The 22486-nt window shown below is 33.5% G+C and overlaps 2 protein-coding genes and 2 pseudogenes across 2 annotated transcripts; 2 read left to right on the forward strand and 2 right to left on the reverse strand.

Moving 5' to 3' along the window:
• Positions 1-131: 131 nt before the first annotated feature.
• On the reverse strand, positions 132-1992 carry LOC146929534 (uncharacterized). The gene has a single exon (XM_085701412.1). The coding sequence runs from the start codon at positions 1515-1517 to the stop codon at positions 474-476; it is 1044 nt and encodes a 347-aa protein (XP_085557538.1). The 5' UTR covers positions 1518-1992; the 3' UTR covers positions 132-473.
• A 1393-nt stretch (positions 1993-3385) lies between these two features.
• Positions 3386-9767, reverse strand: LOC146929535 (diacylglycerol kinase 5-like). The gene is made up of 13 exons (XM_085701415.1): positions 9715-9767; positions 9211-9417; positions 8417-8539; positions 8167-8295; positions 7742-7827; positions 7422-7545; positions 7078-7126; positions 6512-6594; positions 6278-6345; positions 5568-5642; positions 4712-4799; positions 4299-4415; positions 3386-3913 (listed from the first exon to the last, which is right to left on the reverse strand). Exons 2-13 carry the CDS (start codon positions 9403-9405, stop codon positions 3596-3598), a joined length of 1455 nt encoding a protein of 484 aa, XP_085557541.1. The 5' UTR covers positions 9406-9417; positions 9715-9767; the 3' UTR covers positions 3386-3595.
• Positions 9768-15393: 5626 nt separating this feature from the next.
• Positions 15394-16253, forward strand: LOC146929536 (kunitz type trypsin inhibitor 104 pseudogene; annotated as a pseudogene).
• A 772-nt stretch (positions 16254-17025) lies between these two features.
• Positions 17026-17628, forward strand: LOC146929537 (kunitz type trypsin inhibitor 104 pseudogene; annotated as a pseudogene).
• The last annotated feature ends 4858 nt before the right edge of the window (positions 17629-22486 follow it).

Here is a 22486-nt window from a genome sequence, read left to right on the forward strand (position 1 = left end):
TGTCGAGGATCAGGTTCTATTCTGATAGCTGAAATTATGCACTTGTCTCATAAAGATTTCTCAACAGAAGTTTATCACAACATCTTTTCACCACAGCTTCTCAACGTGCAAAGGGTTTATTTGAACAGGAATGTTTGCAAAAGTGCAAATTTGCACGAGTAGAAGACAAGTAATCATTTTAGTTTTATAAGATAAACAACAAATAAAGCATGACAAAACTAAAACAATATTTTAGGCAAACAAAAAGAAATCATGAAAGAGATAATGCTCTAAAAATTCCCAACAATAGAGAAAAATAGAAATCTGGAAATTTAAAAACTTGAAATCAAATAAAACGCTAAAACAACTTGAAATCTAGCTGTGTCTTTGAATAACCAAGCAAAAAGCTTTAAAACTACAAAGCATTAAAATGGCACTGACATTAATGTTAAGTGTTAATGCTAAATATCTTTAAAATTTATCTTTCCATTGGATCAAATCATCCAAATTTCATTGCCCTCTTCACTTTGAGATGGAAAAGAAATATCTTTCGAGGCAAGCTGACCAACACCATCATCTGGTTGATTTACCCAATCATGTGGTTGGCTAAGTTGCATTGTTGATGAACTAGGAAGAAAATTACCAAGATAACTTGCATTGCCCTCTTCATTTTGAGATGAAAAAGAAAGATCTTTCCATGCAAACTGATCAGGTTGACTAGCCTGATTCAAAACACCACCATCTAGTTGATTTAACCAATCGTCAAAATCAGGCTGACTAAGTTGCTTTGTAGATGAACTAGGAGGCAAATCACCAAGATTAGTGAAATCAATCATCTCACTAATATCATGAGGTTGGTTTGTTGATGAATTATGAGGCAAATCAACATGATTGGTCAAATCCACCATCTCATTGATGTGTTGTTGCATTTGAGGGATGCTATTGCTATGCATGGCGTTAACTTGGCTTGAATGTGAGGAAACAACACTCTCTTGAACCATATTTTGCATGAGAGCATTGTTTTGCAAGAAACTAGTTTCACTATGTTGCATATTTTTCAACATGCTGATTTTGTGATCACAAGCTTGGATCTTATCATTTACAGTAGCAATGAAGTCTCTGAGTTGATTTTCTTCCATATTAAGGAAATCTGAATGCCAAGTTGGATACTTCTTCTTAAGGGTATCTTTCCTCACTTTGGTTATCTTAGCTTCAACCTTTTTTTTCTTAATTTCAAAGTATTTGTGGACATCAAATATTTCAGGAGTTTCCTCAATCTTCTTATGCTCATATTCTTGAAGCATGGAGTTTACAATTGTAGGGTCTTCTGGCCATGTCATTGGTCCCACATTATTACCATCATCATCATACACAATCAAACAAGCTCTTGCTCCAGTCTTGCTAACAAATTTAGAAAGTTTCCTTGCTAATCCATTTTTTCTTTCTTTGAAAGCTATTTTGCGAGATTTCTCATTTTGAATGTATTTCATTGGTATTTTTTTACGACCCATTCTACAAATTTCAAACAAAAAATACATCAGTTAATAGAACTAGTCAAAAAATTTAAACATGTCCTCATGTTATATAATTAAATCCACATAACAATTTTTACAATATTGTTAATATAAATAACAATAATAATGCCCCTTGCCAAAATATTTAATGACCGAACTTTCCTAACTAAAGATCATATGAACATAACAACACAACATATTTACAAAAATTAACAATAAAACAAAAGTTATTTCTCTAACTAAGCTAGCACCTGTGAATCCTATAAAAAGAAGACAATACTAAAAGAATTATAACTAATTAATACTTGTAGTTTTTATAAAAAGAAGACTATGCAAAAAGTATTATAAACCAATTAATACTTGTAATTTTTGTAAAGTTAAAATATAAGAAAACCGTAAGAAAAATTGTTGAAATTTGAGTTTCGATATCAATTTGAAATTCCACATTAAGAAAAGTAAAAGAAAAAATAAAGGACCATAACGAAAATAAAAAAATAAAAAAAAAGTCTTAGAAGAATTATCAGATTTAATAGCATTGGTGTTCATCAACTACTGCAAAAGTTTGATGTTTAAACCTTGTGGCTTTGTCCAAAATATGAGCAGTATCAATCAGGGGAATTTTCCTGTAAATATCAATATGAAATTCTTCGATACTCTTTTGATTAAGAAAAATAAAAGAACAAAAATAAAGGACTATGAAGAAAAGTAAAAAGAATTAGAAGAATTATAATAGATAAAAAAAGAGAAAAACACATTAAAACAAAATCAAGAAAAAACATGTGGAGAGAAGAGAAAAACAAACACCATCAAAGAAACAAACACAAGAACACATTAAAACAAAATCAAAGAAAAAAACAATTGTATAGATATAAGTTATAAGAGCAATGTGTTTTACGTTAACTTTGGTCGATTTATCAATACTCAAATTATGTGAGTGATTTTGTGTTGTAATATTTAACAACAAAAGGAGTGATGTTAGAGCTTAACAAAGGGATTTATTTATAGATAAGGGTTATAGCCTTGGATATAAATTGTTAACAAATAAAAATTATAGATCCTTTATTTTCGTTTCAATAAATAAATCTTGTTAATAAATAAATAAAGGACCATAACTAATTTTTGTATAAATAAATCTTGTCTATCCTTTTGAAAGATTTATTTTTATTTTATTCTTTTGATAAAAAAAAATTTAGTTTTATTTTACTATTAGGAAAATTATATCTATATAAAAAACAAATCGAGATATTGATATTTGGATTTAAAATTTGTAAAAATAATAATATATGTAATGTAATTCTCTCTCTCTCTCTCTCTCTCTCTCTCTCTCTCTCTCTCTCTCTCTCTATATATATATATATATATATATATATATATATATTATATAGAATAAAAGAATAAATTAGCATTTTGAAAATTGAAATTGTAAAAGTCATATTTATTATTTATTTTTTGGTGAAAAACGCCCAAAACAAGTCAAATAATTGTCTTCTAAAATACTCCATCCGTTTCAAAATGAGTGTCGTTTTAGGTGTTTACACACATATTAAGAAATGCAATGATTAAAAGAAAGAGAATGATTATTTTACCAAATTATCCTTATTAACTATTGGTTAGTTTTAAAAGTAATACTTTGGAAGTAGTGTGCAGAGTATTAATTGGAGAGTACAATTGAAAAGAAAAAGTTATTATTGCATTGAAAACTGAAAGTGACATTCATTTTGAAACAATTTTTTTATCTAAAGCGATACTCATTTTGAAACGGAGGGAGTAATAAATAACAATTTACTCTCAAAACCTTCCTTCAAAAAAAAAAAAAAATTTACTCTCTAAACCTAAAATTTATTATACTTAAATTTATCTATTAAAAAAATGGACACACAAGCTCGAGAGGCTGCCAAACCTGAATCATAGTACCAGGGTCGTTAGAGTTACTTGAAATCTAAGCAAGGATAGTTGAGGGGGAAATATTGGGGTATCCTATACAAATTTTACAGTCATAACAACACTGCAAGAATTGAGCAAATTGGTTGTAATGATGATAGAATCAAAGCAACTACAAATATTAGGGATTCTAAATGTATAACTCTTAACGAATTATCGAACTAACTAAGTTGAGAAATATCAACATCATCTGGGATTCTAAATGTATCCGCTGCACCAAACTTCCGATATTCCTCTGCTCCAGTGTCCTCTTCATCACTGTCATCTTCTTCATTGTCATGGTGTGGTGATGAAGGATCATAGACGCTTTTAGACTTGCATATATGAGTGGCAAGCATGTTAACCTGACCAAGGTGAGAAATCTCTACCACGACGGTATCATCATCAGCTGGAAGAGGTTGTTTCCAAGGTTCTCCATCAATCCTCATGAATGTATGATCTGCTCCACCTTTGCAAAACTCAAACCGGATTCTATGTGCCTAATGAAACAGGGGAGAAGGATAAATGCTACACCATAGTTTTATTTTCATGTCATAAATCAAAAGAAGGAAAAGACAAAAGAGTAACGGACTACAGAATTGACAAAAAAACAAGGGCTGCTACACAGCTCAGGAGAAACATGCAATTCATCATATAAATCGAGATTCATGCGGCAATTCATGTCCAAAATAGATAGTGATTTGCATAGATTGGACCAATTTTGTTTGAATCGAGATAAGACTAACATGTATCGCATAACAACGATAACTATGGCACATATTCTTTTGACTTTGTCTTTTAAAAGGGAAATAGGCTGCAGTCTCATAATAAAAATTACACGAGCAACTGTGAACCCTATGTTTCATTGCATCATATCATGCATACCTGAGCAAGACGAGTTCCATGTCCTTTTGGAGCAAGCAAAACAAGACCATGCCATGCATTTCTAAAACCAACGATTTCAAGAAGGCCATCATCCACATATGGCGGTGTCAAATCTCTCTGTATAATTAAAAATAAAAATAACCTCAAAACTAATAATAACAGGAAAATTAAAAATAACTAGCCTAACAGTATTAGACATTTACTAGTGATTTAGTACTTAACTAATCTCATTCTCAAACTAACAGGAAAAATGTTTTACAAAATAAGTATATATTTAGAATTAGCATATGAATTTTCTGACAATCCTGGTCTGTATGGTAATTGTTGGGATAGATACATTTCCATTACAGATCAGGTTCAAATGCCAGTGCCAGAAAGGAGAGGAAACAAAAGAATTAGGATTTGACTATTACATCACGTTGCTTCTTCCTGCTGGGTGTACCCCATGGATTAAATCCACCAGAAAAGCTTGGCAAGTTAAGACATACAATTGACCTGATGCTGTACATAAAATACAATGGAAAGAGTCATCATACATGTTATCAACAAGTAAACTGAGGAAAAGGCAATAGGCAGCAGACAAAAGAGCAGGAGAACTAACAACGTAAGTTGAGTTTCGGTGCAAAAATATTTGATCTTTGTCTATGAAGCATGGACTCCGACACGGACACCTGACACGACACTGACACGGACACGTCGACACCGCTAGTGTAAAAAATATAGGACACCTACACCGCTACATATATGTTAATTTATTTAAAGACGGTCTAAAATTAAAATTAAAATACATGTATATCTAACTTGATCAATTTATTGCATCAGAAAAAGTTATATTACAAGATAGGTATTTGACCTTTATTTATTCATATACCATCAAAAACGTTAAAAACGACATAATCAACTCTAATGTCTATAACCCCTAATTGATCAACATTTCTCAAAATATATGTAACTCTTGTATCTATGGTGTGGGAAGCAAGAGAGAAAAAAAAATTGTTTTAAATATTTTGTCTGAGTTGTCCGACACGGCTCGTATGAGTGTTATATAGGTGTCGGACACTGATCGTAGGAGTGTCGAAGTAAAGAAAAAAACAATTATTTAGGACACCGGTTCGACACGTGTCGTACGAGTGTCATAGGAGTGTCCGTGGCTCCGTGCTTCATAGATCTTTGTCAAGTTAGCAATGCTGGGTTTTTTTTTTCTTTCCACTAACCTGTATATTTTTTAATGTTTTAATAAAGATATAGATAGTATATGAAATGGTTTACCTGGGAGGTATGTTTAGGTCTTGCCATTGACCAGGTTTTTGCATGATCTTTACTTTTGTAAGTTGTGCCATGTTCCTGCATTAAAGAATCAAATTATATTTACCTATGTATGCAAATGACAATGCAATATACAAGAAAATCATTAAGTTTCATTTTCTGTTGTTATCATCTCACTAGCTACAACTGTATTACCAAATAAACTTGGTCTTTTAGGTAAATACAGAGAATGCTCTAGATATATTGACAACAATATTTTTAATGCTTCCTTGTTCCAATCATTAACCACCGAGTCTCTGACCAGCATTTACCAGAACCCGTACCAAGTATCAAATTGAAAAATAAGCCCAATTTAAGAACATGAAACTTTTGGTTTTGACATAATCCAATGTTGATATTCTATTCCCTAAGGATTCATCACCAACTATAGATTTTTGATGGCGAAGCCGCATTGGCCAGTGCCCATAATAATGCAAGCAATTTTAGAGGAGCTAACAAGTTCCCAGATGGGCATGTGCAGAAAATCAATGTAACTTCTTAAAATCAAATTAACGTGTCTATACGGGGTGGGGATAAGTCTAGGAAAGGAAACAGTTACAGGGGTAAATATTTATGCATTTACATAAAATTTAAGGCGGAAAAAAACAATGTAAAATTTGAGAGAAAAATATGCAAGTCTTTGTGCTTTCAATGACAGATCTTAGTGAACTGACCTGGAAGAAGGATGCTTTAAACCGGCAAAAAACCAACCTTGCGTGCATCCAAGCTTAGCATACGTACTCTAAAATGTCAATTGAAATTAGGAACACAATATCAGGTCTAAAAAGTTGATGAATGAGAATACATTTTCTTTTCAAACAATTATCTAGATTTTCTATTTAAGAGTCAGAGTCAAACAAGGCTATCAACCATATGCACACATAATTACTGAAGAAACAACTGCATACCTGATTCACCAATTGGTTTTTGAATTTTTCAGGATTCATCTTTCGTTCAGAATGAAATGCATAAGATACTTGAGCATCCATTCCTATCATAAGCAATAACTGATATTTTATTTTTAAAAATTAGGTGGACTGAAAAACGAAATTCCCCCAATATAATCTAAGGTCTAAACTATTCTAAGAAAAGATAAAAATAATCAAGCAAAATAAGGGAAACAGTAATGAAGTCGATAATCATAAATTTCAAAATTTAATTTAATAGGAGACTTATATATTATGATCATAGATTGTTTTCCTCATTACTTACATCTAAATTTTTCAGCTTATATTAAAAAGAGAAAGTTTTAATGATAAGTGTTATTTATACTGGATCATACATGGTCAACATTTCATATTACCTAACATGTAAGAAATCAAAAGATTGGAACCAGACCAAATTTAAATGATATAACAAAGCGCCGACAAAATGAATTAATTCTTCCATAATGAAAAACACATTTATATGGTCCCACAATTCACAACATAAAGTTCAGGTTCAGAAGAAGTGAGGACTAACTATTCTTACTTACCCATGCTGAAGTAATTCCAAAATCCGCCGCGAAAGGTGTGGCAACCTTCCTGAGAAACAGTTAGAAACAAAGAGAAAGTAAGTTGAATAGGAAAGAAGACAACATTCTAAAAACAAAAATTAAAATAAAACAAACCTAGGAAAATAAGTACTGTCCCCCCAGTTTTAATATCCACAAACTCAAATATAAAAAATAAATAAGGAAAGTGATTAAAATCTACAAAACATTTTGTTTTACTAGTTTACAGTGTCCCCCTAGCAATTAAGCTTCTATTCTTGATAGTGAAAAACAGATATTGACAAATCTAGTTAATTTTCAATATAGTTACTGATATGATTTCTTACCCTATTAAGTTCATCCGCTTCAGATACACGATGGAAGGCATGCAAAGAATGTGGCAACTCAAGTGGCGCAATTGGATCACAGGAACCTTCTTTTGGAGCTCTCATCCTCATAAGAATATGCCAGCTGAAGCATTAAGAACCAAAAACAAATATCAAACATTTGTAGAAGAAATATATGTAGTAGCCCAATAACCATAGGTCCGTAGCTCAAGTGGCAGTTTGCATCAAGTCAGGTAGTTATCAAAATTAAGACATGTAGGTAGAAGAACAAGAAAACTATCCTAGTTATACGATTAAAGAATAGGCTCAGAACTCATTACTTGTCTATTTTCATTTCCTTTGCCTTCATGACCTGATCTAAAAATGCCACAACTGAGCGTTGATCTGTCCCTGGGTTCTTCTTCCCCTGTAAAGAAGCAAAACGTGTTTCAACATTTATCATCAAAATCAGAGTTACATCCGAAAACTTCAGGAACAAATTTAAACGCATTTTAGAATCACAAATCTTTATATATACAGGGAAAGTGGTTGGAAATTTGAAACCTAGTAAATGGTAAACATACAAGAATTTCAGCAATAAACAAACCATAATAATATGCTCCCTCTCATAAAACAAGAAGGGGCACCGGGCCCAATAAAAGCTCATTATGTGAAAACTATAAATCTTAAATCTCATTATCAAGACAGTAGCAGAAAAAGCGTAATATCTTAAATCTAGTTTCCAAATAAAACTGCAGTTTCCTACCCAACCAAATGCAAAAGGTAGATTGTTCCCTGTGCCCAAGGGAACAGTAGCTATTGCCGGAGGATGAGATAATTTGAGATCACAAACAACTCCAAGTAGCCAGCCTGCTGTTCCGTCGCCCCCTGCAACCTAAAGCATTTATTTCAAACTATCAGAAACTCAGATCAAAAAAAGACCTTACCAACTAAATTTGCTTTGTTTGCTTGCAAAAATGGCACAATACCCATCAAAATTTTGTATCACAACTCACAATTAACTTCAACCTCTCCATGATCTTCATAGCAAATTCATCACCCCGTTTCTTGAGGCTTTCCAAATTAGCATAGACTGTTCTCAGGGCCTTATCAGGAGCAGTTTCCCCCAAATCAAAGACCTGAAATTTACATTTCCACCACTCAGCCCACTTACGAAATTTGCATAAATGAATCTCCATTTTAATCTTTGAAATTGTAAGCATAGACAATTTGATTCTAAAAGCAACAAAATTTCAAAATAATTCATGAAATTAAAAATTATCGATCATTGACTTCTTTATGGGATCAGTTTAGTCACTGCAATTGTCTTGAAGTACTAGTGCAATCGAGAACTTTTTCTTTCATGAACCAAATTTACCAAACTCATACAATTTCATGGATTCAATCCGCGATTATCAGCAAACTCATAAAAATGAAGATTGCGGAAATGAAAACACTGAGTACATTATGGGTCTGTCTAGATCGACTTACTTATTTTTATCTACTTACACCAGCAATCATTAGACTACTCGAAGATGTTCATAAACTGTTTTCAGCTTATTTGTGTAAGCTCTCCATGACAACTTATATTAAAACAGTTTGACTATTTGCGAGAGGTTCATAAGTTGTTTTCAGCTTATTTGCATAAGTTCATCAGCATAGTTTATGAAAACAGCTAATATTAAAACTTAAAACCGATTGACTTTACTTTATCTTTCGTTATAAAAATAACTTATACATAAGCACTTATATGATAAACGCTAAATAAATTTGTTATATCGAAACCGGGACTATATACATAAAAAAATACCTGTTTTTCATTAAGAAGTGTACGATATGTTTGTAAGAGGTCCCCTCCAAGCTGACCACCACTCTTGGAGTTAACAAAAACCAAGACAGGACACTTAGGCACAAGCAGACCACATTCCTCAATTTTCTCAACCTTGGACTCTGGGTCAAGAATGTAATCCGGAATCTTAAAGTTGTTCAAGAACTCATCAGCCATTATTGCATGCAGCTGCACAAACTCAAAAACAGAGATCACCAATTTTAATTCTTCAACAAATTTGTTTTAAATATTGCAGTAGTCTTTGTAACACCGACACTTCTGATTGAATGCGTGTTTGTGTCTGACGCGACAAGCAATGTGATTACATTAAATTATGTCATTTTTTAAAATTATTATCGGTGTCGACGTGTCCGAGTACATGCTCATAAAAATATAAGAGAATTTGTAAAATGGAGAAATATAGAAATGTTATGAAACTAAACTATGGTTAATTAATGATGGCGATGGATGAGTATGTGTGTGTACCTGAAGATGGAATGAGATTGAAGTAGAGAAAGTTGACTTTAATTTGGATCTGTAATTGAAATTGATTTGTTGATTAATTAATCAATGGAAAGGGTAAAGTTCAGTTCATGTGGAAGGAATTACGAGGTATCTTCTGTAGCATTGGGATTCGGGATCTGAGTGGGGACAGGACTGGGGAGGAGGGATGGGACCCAAAACGACATAGTAGTTGTAGTTTAGTTTCTTATTAAAAATAAAAAAATCATTTTAGGTGCACCAATGATATCCTCCAAAATAAAAAAACAAAGGTTTGAATTTATTTATAGAGAAATGTTAACTTGTGTTCTTAGGATATAAGTTAAAAAATTAAATTTAGAAGCTTTTTCCATTGAAATTGTGTATTTCATGTCTAAAAGGTTTCAAAAGTTGTTTATTTAATGAGCAATGATATATCTCTAGAAAAATAACATCAAGAATTCTTCAAAAATAGAGAACAATCAATCACAATGCACTATTTGCCACAATTCAAGGAGGTGTGGCTGAAAAATAGGAAGTGGACAAATAAATCATGTAATTAAAACTTGCCAGTTGTATCTTAAAAAATTCTTGATGCTATTTTTCTAGAGAAATAACATTTTTCTTATTTAATGTAGGGTTAATATTGCTTTTGGTCCTTATAATATTAGCGAATTCCGGTTTTAGTCCCTATAGAAGATTTTTTTTAGATATTGTCCTTGTAATTTCATATTCCTCCACTTTTGGTCCCTTATTTAACCACGTCAGCAGAATCTGCATAAATTACGTCCATGTAATTTCAGATTCCTCCCACTTTTAGTCTCCGTAATTTTATATTCTTCCACTTTTGGTCCCTCATTTCATGTGCCATGTATGTAGATTCTTTTGACGTGGTGAAATGAGAGATCAAAAGTGGAAGAATTTGAAATTACTGGGACAAAATCTAATTTTTTTTACGAGGAATAAAACCGGAATTTGTTAATATTACAAGGCAAAAGGGTATTAACCTAAAATATAAAACATAATTTTTTAAAGGAAATGCTAACCTACTACTAGTTAAGAAAGCAAATATAATAATATTGTACACAAATTTGTACACAGAAACACCCCCCCCCCCCCCCACCCCCCCCAACCGACCAACGCCTTAGATTTGCATACGAAATAGAAAAAATATATATATATATATTATAATATAGGCTTTGTATAAGTACAAAAAAAAAAAAAGGTATGGGCTGGGCTGATGTAGCAATAGCTACACCCAGCCTCACTCAGATCCGCCCATGGTTGTGTTGATCTGAGCATAAACTCAACTTTACGGTTGTGCTACCGAAGTTCCAGTGCACGTGGAGGTCCATGCAAGGGTTGTTTTGTGTTGATTCAGTTCTTAGGAATATGATATTGCTTTTCCATTGTAATTTGCCTTTTGATAAACTTTTAACGAGTGTACTAAAAATACATCGAATTAAGAAAATTTATAAAATTCATCTCCACATATATTGTTTCAATTCCTACTCGGCAAAAGTTTCAATTCCTACTCGGTAAAAGAATTAATATTAAGGATGTGTTAAAAAGGGGTTGCACCGGGCAATTGGTTTGATATTAACACGTAAACTAAAAACAGATTAATTATAAAAGTTGGTCATGAATTTATAGGAAATATGCATGATCAGATCTTTCGAATCCTTTGTCCTCGTTGTTCAGTAAATTACACTTATCTTCTACAATTATTTTCATAGTTTTACGACAAATTAACAAAATGGTTATGATCAATCCCTTTGAATCAGAACTCTCTTCTAAAGCTACAACACCCTAATTTCGTAGGTGAGTCCGTAACCATTGAAGGTTTTATACGAACGTTAATTTCAATGTCATAACCTAACCATCATCTATTCCTATATTGATCCGTTAGATTAACCAGAATTATTAGATCCAATTCAATAGCTAGTGTCCGTAGTCAATTGATGTTTGAAATCATTTTATATATGATAAATATATAAAAAATAACATTAAGGACAAATAATTTTGAATAAAACAAGAATTATAATTGCATTAGAATAGAGTTTCACAATTACATGTTTCAAACAACTTAAGACAGATTCATCTAAAGCCTAATCAATGAAACTTAGCTGCTCATGGCTAATGCATAAATAACTAGATTAAAAGAAAACAACATTACATGAATTTGGGACCGACAATGAGTTGGATGACAAGTAGCCACCACGAAATGTGTCTTCAATCTCCCAAAAATTCGAACCATTGTTTTAGAAACATGTTTGGCTTTTATAGATTGGGTTTTGCCACACACAAATCGTTTCACGATTCCTTATTGATTTCTTCATTCATCACAATTTAATACAAAAATCTTGCAACGATTTTTCGAATCGTGTCACGATTATCCTGAAATTTTCAACTTCCTTCTTTAACGCTTCTCTGATCTTGGCACGAAATCCTTGGATCGTGCCACAAATTTTTGTGAATTGAAATGCTCAAAATTGCCTCCAAATTGTGTTACAATTTGCTACTTCCTTCTTCCACATTTTCTGTCTTTTCTAGCTTCAAAACAACTTAAAAACACTGGAACTATATAAAAAATGCATAAAAACTACTCCCTCCATTTTAAAATGAGTGTCGCTTTAGGCTTTGACACACAGATTAAGAAATGGAATGAAATAATCATTGGATATAATGCTTTTACTAAACTGTCCTTACTTTATTAGAAAAAGACAAACTTAAAGTTGCATTGTAAATTGTGTGAGAGAAAAGTTTGAGAGGGTAAAGTTGGAAGAAAAAATTAAAGTTGTATTGGAAATGTAAAACGACGTTCATTTTGAAACAAATTTTTTTGGCTAAAGTGATACTCATTTTGAAACAGAGGGAGTAATAGAAAAACATCGTATGACAGCATGCCATCACCTTTCACCTATATAACCGTCTTTGAAGGAAGATTACTCATAAAGAGAGATTCTTCATCCTATAAAATTATGAACCCAAATTTAATTTAAGAATTTATGAAAGATGATTTCCACCTATGCACAGGATTAAATAACTACTAGGAATTTGATATTTAGTGACTGAAAAATTTTGGTCACCCTAAGACTGAATTTGAGACCAAAAAAATTAGTTTTCTTAACAAAAATTAGTGCGTAGCTGAAATGCTGGAAAACACACTTTAGTGACCAAATTGGCAACTGAAAACTTCAATTTTAGTTCCCATAACAGCCGATTGAGAATTTGTTACGATATGCTAGATCGAAGATATGATAAAGATGATGATGTATGTGGAGTAGAGACGGAGTCATGATTTTTATAGAGGATATGCTAGATTAATGTGATTTTTAGTTTTTTGTCTATGACAATTTACAACCTTTCCATTTTAAATGTGAAGTGTTTATTGAATTTATGAATTCTACTGTTGGAAGATTTATATAATTATAACTTTTCAGCCAAAGCAAGCCTGCGCATTCCTGAATCTATAATTTCCCTACTCTATACTGTTGCAAGTACTTTATGATCATAATCATATTTCGTGCTCTATTCCTTATAACTTAATAAGGCTTATATATACAATTGAAAAACCTTAACTTAGTCTGAAAAGTTTTGATTCTATTAAATTTCTACTGCAAGTAAAAATCTTAAGAGTTTGTGATTCATTGTTACTAAACAAGTTGCACAATATGAAAATGGCATGAAGAACACTAGCCATTGTTCGCAATTCTCCACGCCTGCCTTCCTCCTCAGCTGCGGCTGCCTTTGCTGCACCTGTCAATCTTCATCTGTCATGCTGAACATACGTATCACACTCATTTCTAGTTTAAGCTCATTATTGTTGTGATGTTTGCTCTTCCTGCTAAGCTGTTGCACATTTGTTTATTTGTGACATATGGCTAAAAGTTTGAGTCTTTCACAATGCTATTGCCGTTAGTTTGTGTAGGTTTTTTGATTGCACACTTTACCTTAATTTTTTAATTATTTCATTTCTATTTTCTAACTCATGTACAATTTTAATCATTTCCTTTCATAAGTATTAGTATTATTTTCTTTAAAACTTTGTGATTGTATCATATATGAAGATGAATTCCAAGACTTTAATTTGAAATTGCATTACATGACTTTCTCTTGTGGGCTTCATTAATGGGATTCTTGATGCTTGTTGGTTGGCATACTTGCAATTAGACTATCAAACAAAGAGGAAAATTCAAGGTGGCTTAGAATTGTATTCTATGTTTATGCAATTTTGCAGAGAAGTATATTTAAAGTTATATTAATGTAGTATAGACAAGATGATTGATTTTGGTTCCTTATGCCGCAACTGGCGTGGTTTTTGGTGAATTAAGACTTGGAAGCAATATATTTGCCGTTCTTAGTTGCATGCAATTGCAAAGGCTGGACAAAGTTCAAAGAATTGAATATGTTTTAACAACCATGCAAGTTTTCCAATAAGAAAACAAATCGTTATTTTGTATCAATATTTTTCCATGACAATTCTTAGCACATATAGTTTCTAAAATTGGTCTCTCAGCATCTATAAATTCAGCCGCTAAATCGTTACAATAGATTAGCCACCAATGGTATGTAACAACCGGATTAAATCGATCTCTAAGTGATTTAGTGACCGATTTTCATACTTTAGTAACCGAAATTTCGATCGATAAAAGCAGTTTTTTCTAGTAGTGCCTGTTGCAGGTGTCGCGTGTGAAAGTTAATTGACAACTCAATTTTCATTCAATGGAAATAGAAAGAATAGGATGAACGTATATGGCCATTCAAAAAAAAAAAGGATGAACGTATATGACGTTGCGAAACATAAAGGACCTAAACAAATAAAAAAAAAAAATGATCAATAAGCATATTTGGTAAAAGATAAATGGGTAAAAAAAAAAGACTTTTTTACATTTACGTTCTTCAATTTAAATTATAGCAATTAGTGGTCTATGTTACCCTTGAAGAATTATGAGTAATTTATCCAAACAATCAATAAAAATTGGCCACATGAGTAAATCTGCAAATGATATACCCACATACTAATTTTGACAAATTTTTAGATACCTTATAAATTAATATGAAAATGTGAGAAGACATTGAATGATTGGATCAATGGTATATATTCAACTTAACACTATAGATTCCATTATGTTCACCACTAATTTTTAGTTGCAAATTTGCTGATGTGATTAATTTTTATTAGTTGTTAGATAAGCTACGTATAATTTTGTAAGTGTAATCTAAAAAAAAGTCCTTAATTAAATTTAGTTAACGATATCATTTTGGACAAAAGGGTGGTAGAGTACGTGCCCAAACAAAAATGGGAATAAAAGTGTTTTGGTCTCTACTTGCACAGTTTTGGTCCTACACGCAGTTCATTTCGACGATTGAAACTATGCAAATTTTCACCATTTTCCTTTTACTCTTTTCCACCCTTACAAAGTTGCCCGATCCAAAGAAGAACACAAATCAAGTCTTTATCCTTGACACGCCACCTATCCTCAATAAGGTTAGTTATTTTTTGTTTTAATGCTCTATTAGATCCTGAAGGTACAACTAACAATTGAAAAAAAGAATCACGTATTAATTAATTGGATTTTTATTCATATACTCATGCATTGCATGCATGGTACGTAATAAGATCAGTCCTATAAATACCTTGCCCAACAACGAACAAGAAAAACACAACCACTAAATCCTCTTATACTTATTCATAGCCTTTGAGTTTGAGCAAACAAGTTTATAATCAATTAACAACCATGTCAACTAGATCCCTCACCATATTCATACTAGCTCATGTGTGGCTTTTGATGGCAACAACATCAATAGCCCAGTTTGTCATCGACACAACTGGCGAACCCGTTGAGGACGATGAGGAATACTTCATCAGGCCTGCTATCGGAGGCAATGGAGGAGGTTCCACTTTGGTCACTGGAAATGGGCCATGCCCTTTGCATGTTGGTCTTGACAACACTGAAGGGACACTTGGAGTGGCTGTGAAGTTCACTCCTTTTGCTCCTCATCATGATGATGACAATGTTAGGCTTAACAGAGACTTGAGAGTTACATTCCTAACATCCACAAGTTGTGGGCAGTCAACAGACTGGAGATTAGGTGAGAAAGATGCTACAAGTGGAAGGAGATTGATTGTCACTGGAAGAGATAATGGTGCAGGGTCGCAACAAGGTAACTTTTTTAGGATTGTGCAGACCCAAACTAGTGGCAACTATAACATTCAATGGTGCCCTACAGAGGTGTGCCCTAGTTGTAAGAATCAATGTGGAACTGTTGGTCTTATTCGTGAGAATGGAAAGATTTTGTTGGCCCTCGATGGTGGTGCCCTTCCAGTCGTGTTCCAGAAAGAATGACTATTAGTGTGTTGGTGAAGTTTGTTTTTTAATGTAATAATGTTTCCTTGTTGCTCACCTTTAAGTATAAACCTAATGTCAATAAATAAACGTGGAGCTATTGTTCATTTCAATTGAACCTAAGAGAGAATGAGATATGTATTCTGTTCGATTGATATTCAAATATATATATATAATAAAGCTCCGAATGTTTATCTTCTTTGTTTACCACACGTTTGTTCATTTGTTCAATTATTTATACTTATTTAAGTTTGTATCTTAGAAATCTTAAATATTTTGTTCATTTGTTCAATTTACAATACCATTGTTAAATCAAGTTTAAGAACAAATTTACTTGTTTACAGTTGTAAACATTTAGAAATTCTCTCGCCTGCGTGCTTGAGCAGATAAGTCTCTTGGTGAAACTTTAAGCAACTAGAAAGTCTCTTGGAGTTGTCCTCGAGCAAGGAAGTCTTTAGGAGTTGCCCTAGAGCAAAGAGAAGTCTCTTGGAAGAGTCTTTGAGCAGAGTACGTGCCGAAACAAAGAATGGGAATAAAAGTGTTTTGGTATCTACTTGCACAGTTTTGGTCCTATACGCAGTTCATTTCGACGATTGAAACTATGAAAATTTTCACCATTTTCCTTTTCCTCTTTACCACCCTTACAAAGTTGCCCGATCCAAAGAAGAACACAAATCAAGTCTTTATCCTTGACACGCCACCTATCCTCAATAAGGTTAGTTATTTTTTGTTTTAATGCTTTATTAGATCCTGAAGGTACAACTAACAATTGAAAAAAAGAATCACGTATTAATTAATTGGATTATTTATTTATATACTCATCAATCATTTTATGCATTGCATGCATGGTACGTAATAAGATCAGTCGTATAAATACCTTGCCCAACAACGAACAAGAAAATCACAAAACCACTACATCCTCTTATACTTATTCATAGCCTTTGAGTTTGAGCAAACAAGTTTATAATCAATTAACAACCATGTCAACTAGATCCCTCATGTGTGGCTTTTGATGGCAACAACATCAATATCCCAGTTTGTCATCGACACAAGTGGTGAACCCGTTGAGGACGATGAGGAATACTTCATCAGGCCTGCTATCGGACACAATGGAGGAGGTTCCACTTTGGTCACTGGAAATGGGCCATGCCCTTTGCATGTTGGTCTTGACAACACTGAAGGGACACTTGGAGTGGCTGTGAAGTTCACTCCTTTTGCTCCTCATCATGATGATGACAATGTTAGGCTTAACAGAGACTTGAGAGTTACATTCCTAACATCCACAAGTTGTGGACAGTCAACAGACTGGAGATTAGGTGAGAAAGATGCTACAAGTGGAAGGAGATTGATTGTCACTGGAAGAGATAATGGTGCAGGATCACAACAAGGTAACTTTTTTAGGATTGTGCAGACCCAAACTAGTGGCAACTATAACATTCAATGGTGCCCTACAGAGGTGTGCCCTAGTTGTAAGAATCAATGTGGAACTGTTGGTCTTATTCGTGAGAATGGAAAGATTTTGTTGGCCCTCGATGGTGGTGCCCTTCCAGTCGTGTTCCAGAAAGAATGACTATTAGTGTGTTGGTGAAGCTTGTTTTTTAATGTAATAATGTTTCCTCGTTGCTCACCTTTAAGTATAAACCTAATGTCAATAAATAAACGGGGAGCAATTGTTCATTTCAATTGAACCTAAGAGAGAGATTGAGACATGTATTTTGTTCGATTGATATTCAAATATATATAATAAAGCTCCGAATGTTTATGTATCTTCTTTGTTTACCACACGTTTGTTCATTTGTTCATTTATTTATATCTTATTTAAGTTTATATCTTAGAAATCTTAAAGATTATGTTCATTTGTTCAATTTACACTACTATTGTTAAATCAAGTGTAAGAACAAATTTACTTGTTTACAGTTGTAAACATTTAGAAATTCTCTCGCCTGCGTGCTTGAGCAAATAAGTCTCTTGGTGAAACTTTGAGCAACTAGAAAGTCTCTTGGAGTTGTCCTCAAGCAAGGAAGTCTTTAGGAGTTGCCCTAGAGCAAAGAGAAGTCTCTTGGAGTTGTCCTAGAGCAAGAAGTCTTTAGGTAGTGTCCTAGAGCAGGAAGTGTCTTACAGTTGTGCTTGAGCATTGAGAAATCTCTTGGAAGAGTCCTTGAGCAATTTGTAATTTAGAGTGATAGTGAAACCCTTGGAAGTGCAAGGGGACTGGACTACTCCTTTGTTGTGCGAGGAACCAATATAAAATTGCTTTGTGTCTGCTTTCTCTATTTGTCTCTTTAGTTTTGTGTTCTGTATTTAATCCGCTGCATTCAGACCATGAGTCAAAATCTACATACCTCAGATTCTGATAAGGTTTTAACACATAGAAAAAGAAACTGCAAAAGCAGATGTTGGGTGACTTCTACTTAATTATTTAGTTTGCAGCTATGCTATCATTTGGCCATTTGGTAATGTGGCTCTGACTAACTGTTGTGATGTTTTCTCTTCTGACTTAGCTGTTGCACCTTTGTTTATTTGTAACATATACTTGAGTCTTTTTCAATCCTAATGCAGTTAGTGTAGGTTTACTGATTGCACACTTGATCTCCATTTTGTAATTATTTCATTTCTATTCTCTAACTTATGTACAAGTTTAATCATTTTTAGGCCCGACCTTGAGGGGGTGCAAATAGCTCAACAGAGCTGGGCCTCCCTCAGCTATGGGCCTCAAAAAAAAATTAATACCTACTGTCATACCCCAATTTTTGACCTAAGGATCGTACATTCATACACCGACACGCGTCATTTGACCCTGACTAAGTCTCTGACTTTTCAGTGAAAAATTCGGCAGAGAGGTATTTTAAAATACCTCATTTTTTAATTCCGAGTCGGACCCTCTTCTCTCCATTATTTTTCATTTTTTATATAGTCGTTATTTCCATCTTTTAAACTTTTTTTTTAATTAATTAATTTTAATTTCATTTTCCTTTAATTATTATTTCTTTTAATTCTTTTATCATTTTCTTTTATTCATTAATTGGAAGATAAACCAAAAATGTACGTACGTAATTATCTTTCTTTATGTCACTTTATTTATTTTTACCATTAAGTGTTAAGTCCCAAAAATAGTCCAAGTTCACAACACAGATGTCACGCGCCTGTCTCATCCCATCTCAATCCTCATCTGCTACAAGTTTACAGGAACAGAAATGCGCATTCCTCCTGATCAAAAGCACAAGTTTCTACTTCCTTTAACAAACCCTGTGATCCTAAACCCAGCATTATAAAACCAGCATCTGCATAACACATTGAGGGGCGCCAATTTGTCACGCATAAATCCAGCAAACAATTCACCAACGTCAAAAAAACCAACGCTCAAATCAAAATCGCCCCAACACCCATCAAACCATTTTTCTAAAGAACCATTCTCAATCATATACCAGGAACCAATTTTCAATCTCAAAAACAAAACCGTTTCAAGCTGTTACAGTAACACAAAACCAATCGGCCTCACCCATACTCATTCACGGCATCAAAATCCCAAATCACAACCCAATTCATCAACAACTATCAACAAATCGACAACACAAACTGTAATCGCAAATCACGAATCCAAAACCGTCATTCACAAAGTCACGCGACACAACAGATTGAAGTTCCAACCATCGACACACACACACACAGAAACCGTACACGATTCCGCCGTCGTCGTCGCATGCAACATAAGCCAATCGATCCAAAACCGTCATCTCAAGCCACAACAATCAAACCCACCACATCCTACCAATCAAGCACACGCACAGCAGCAAGAAAAAGGGGACGAAACCAGTCACAACACGAAGCCGCAAACCGACCGCCGCAAAAGCAGACGTCGACGGAAGCACAACGCAAATCCTTGGTCGAGACACCCAACACACCGGTCCAAGGTCAAGCACAAACCGTCGAAACCAATCCAAACCATAGCAAAAGCGGTAACACTCCTTTTCCTTAATTCATTTGATTCTGTTTATTTGTTTTTTTGTTGGGTTCTTTGTTAAAAAAAAAATTGAGAAAAGAAAGAAAAGAAGAATCAAAAAGAAGTAGAAAAGATAAGAGAAAGAATTGTGAAAAAACATTTGAGAGAAGATAGGAGAGAGAACGAGAACATAGAGGATGGAGTAGAGAGAGAACCGACAGAAAGAAAGGATGATAGAGAGAGAGAAAGAACCTTTGAAAATGAATGTAAATGGGTCTCACAACCCTTATATATTTCCCTCAAACCGGTTCGACCCAACATCCAAACCAGTTCAAGACCCTATTTATACTACTGGGTCGACCCATCTGCAGACCCAAACCCTTTTAGTGAACCGACCCGGTTCGGTTGTCTTTAAGCCCAATCTGTCCTTTTTGATTTTTACACACTGCTTGCACCCCCTGCATTCATCTTTATTGCTGCATCTTGTTTAATTTTCTCATGCATTTTTTCCATTAATTTTATTTCTATTTGTCACATTTCATTTTTTATTAGCATTTTAATCATCTCCACTCATTTTCCAGTACGTAAAATCATTCATGCATTTTTAGTTTAGGTTTATGCATATCTAACTTTTTGCTATTTATTTTTTGTACGCTAGGCTTGAATGTAAGTAGCTCATGCATATTTTTAGTTTAGTTTTAGTATTTCATATTTTAAGTTAATTTGTAGTTTATTGCACTTAATTTAGAATATATATTAGGCCATTGTAAAAAGCATTCATGCATTTTTTAGTCTAGTTTATCATGCATTTTAATTTATTTTTATATCATTGCTTGAAATTAGAATGTATTAATTAGGCATTATGTAATTTATCTACTTCTCTTCATCTTGTATAGAATTTAGAATGTAAATACAGGCTTAATGTAATTTATTTATTTTCTCGCAGACCGTAGCATGTATAATAGGTTTTTATGTAATAGTTTAGGTGCATGTGTGCGTGCGTGTGTGTATGTCTCTTACTTTGTTTCTAGATTAGGTTAAAGGTTTTCGTGGTGATCCAACGTCACCACAAAATACTTACGCTTTTATTTTTTATGCTCCGTTAGTTTAAATTCAAAGAACAAAAACATGCAAATAAACCAAAAATCACAAAAATATTTTTCTTAAATAAACCTTGATCTTAAATCAAGTGACGTCTTTTTATTTTCTTTCTTAATCAAATATCAAATCAATCTTAATCTTACTTTGAGTCATTTTTTCTTTAATATTAAAAAACACAAACAAATACCCATTTGCCACTTTGGCTTTCTTTCATTTTAAAACCTTTTTTTCAAACCAATAAAAAACACACAACCAATCAAACGTCAGTTTTTTAACCCCGAACTACGAGGTTTTGATCCCTCACGGGTACGTAGGCAGAGGACACTCGTCCTTCCAAATCAATAAAATGTAGATAAACTAGGTCTCCTTTTCTTTTATCATTTCAAACTTTTTTTCAAAAAAGCAAGCAAGTTATAGCACACTAAGTAAATAAAACCAAGAGGTTCCCGTAGAGTACTACGGACATAAAGGGTGCTAACACCTTCCCTTTATGTAACTAACCCCCGAACCCTGAATCTTTTCAAAATGGGGTAGTTTGAACTTTTTTTTCCCCTTTTCTTTAAAAATTAAATGTTCGGTCGTGAAATAAATTAGTGAGTCAATAAGCTAATCAAATAGCCTTGATCTCCAAAAATGACGCGACAGAAATGGCGACTTCACTGGGGAAACCTCCTAAGAGGGTTGAGCCTAACTTGGTCTTATTTAATTTTTGTGCTATAACTTGCTTAATAAAAATAAAAATAAAAGATGGAAATACGTGTATATCTGTTCATCCTTCTTCTTTCTTCTTTCTAACGTGAGTGGTGAGATAAGTCCTACACCCGGACTTGAGAGAAATTTAAGATAGGACGGTGGTATAATCATAGTGCCTTGCCAAGAGTGAATTTTGGTTTGTGACACATGTGATAACCCCACTCAACTTAGGGATCTTGGAAGTATACTATGTTGGCATGAGTATTCGTGTTTGGCATGTTATTTTCAAGTGACTGTCGAAAGTTGAGGACCTTTAGTTACCTTTAACCCCTCTTGGCCTTTTAGGACGTGGTGCGGTGGCTAATCATGAGTAATCTTGGTTTAGTTGACACGCGATACCACACTCAGACGAGACTTTCTTACGAATATTATTGGAACGGAAGTATTTCCGTAACCTGATAATGTTCGGAAGTGGTTGATAACTCTGGGAACTTGGTAGAACCCGTGATACAGGTACGTTTGAAAACCATAGTCCTTACCAATGGCGTTGTTACCCTTGACTCCAACATTATGGACTTAACCTAACCACCATGTATTCTATGTACTTTAAGCATAAACATGCATACATGCATAAAAACGTTTTTTTCTCATTAATATCAAAGGGACTTAGATAAATCTTTGTAAACATCAGAGG

This window comes from Medicago sativa, chromosome 4 (genome assembly GCF_051527215.1).
Source record: "Medicago sativa cultivar Bolivia chromosome 4, Bolivia_mono, whole genome shotgun sequence".
Lineage (NCBI taxonomy): Eukaryota > Viridiplantae > Streptophyta > Magnoliopsida > Fabales > Fabaceae > Medicago > Medicago sativa.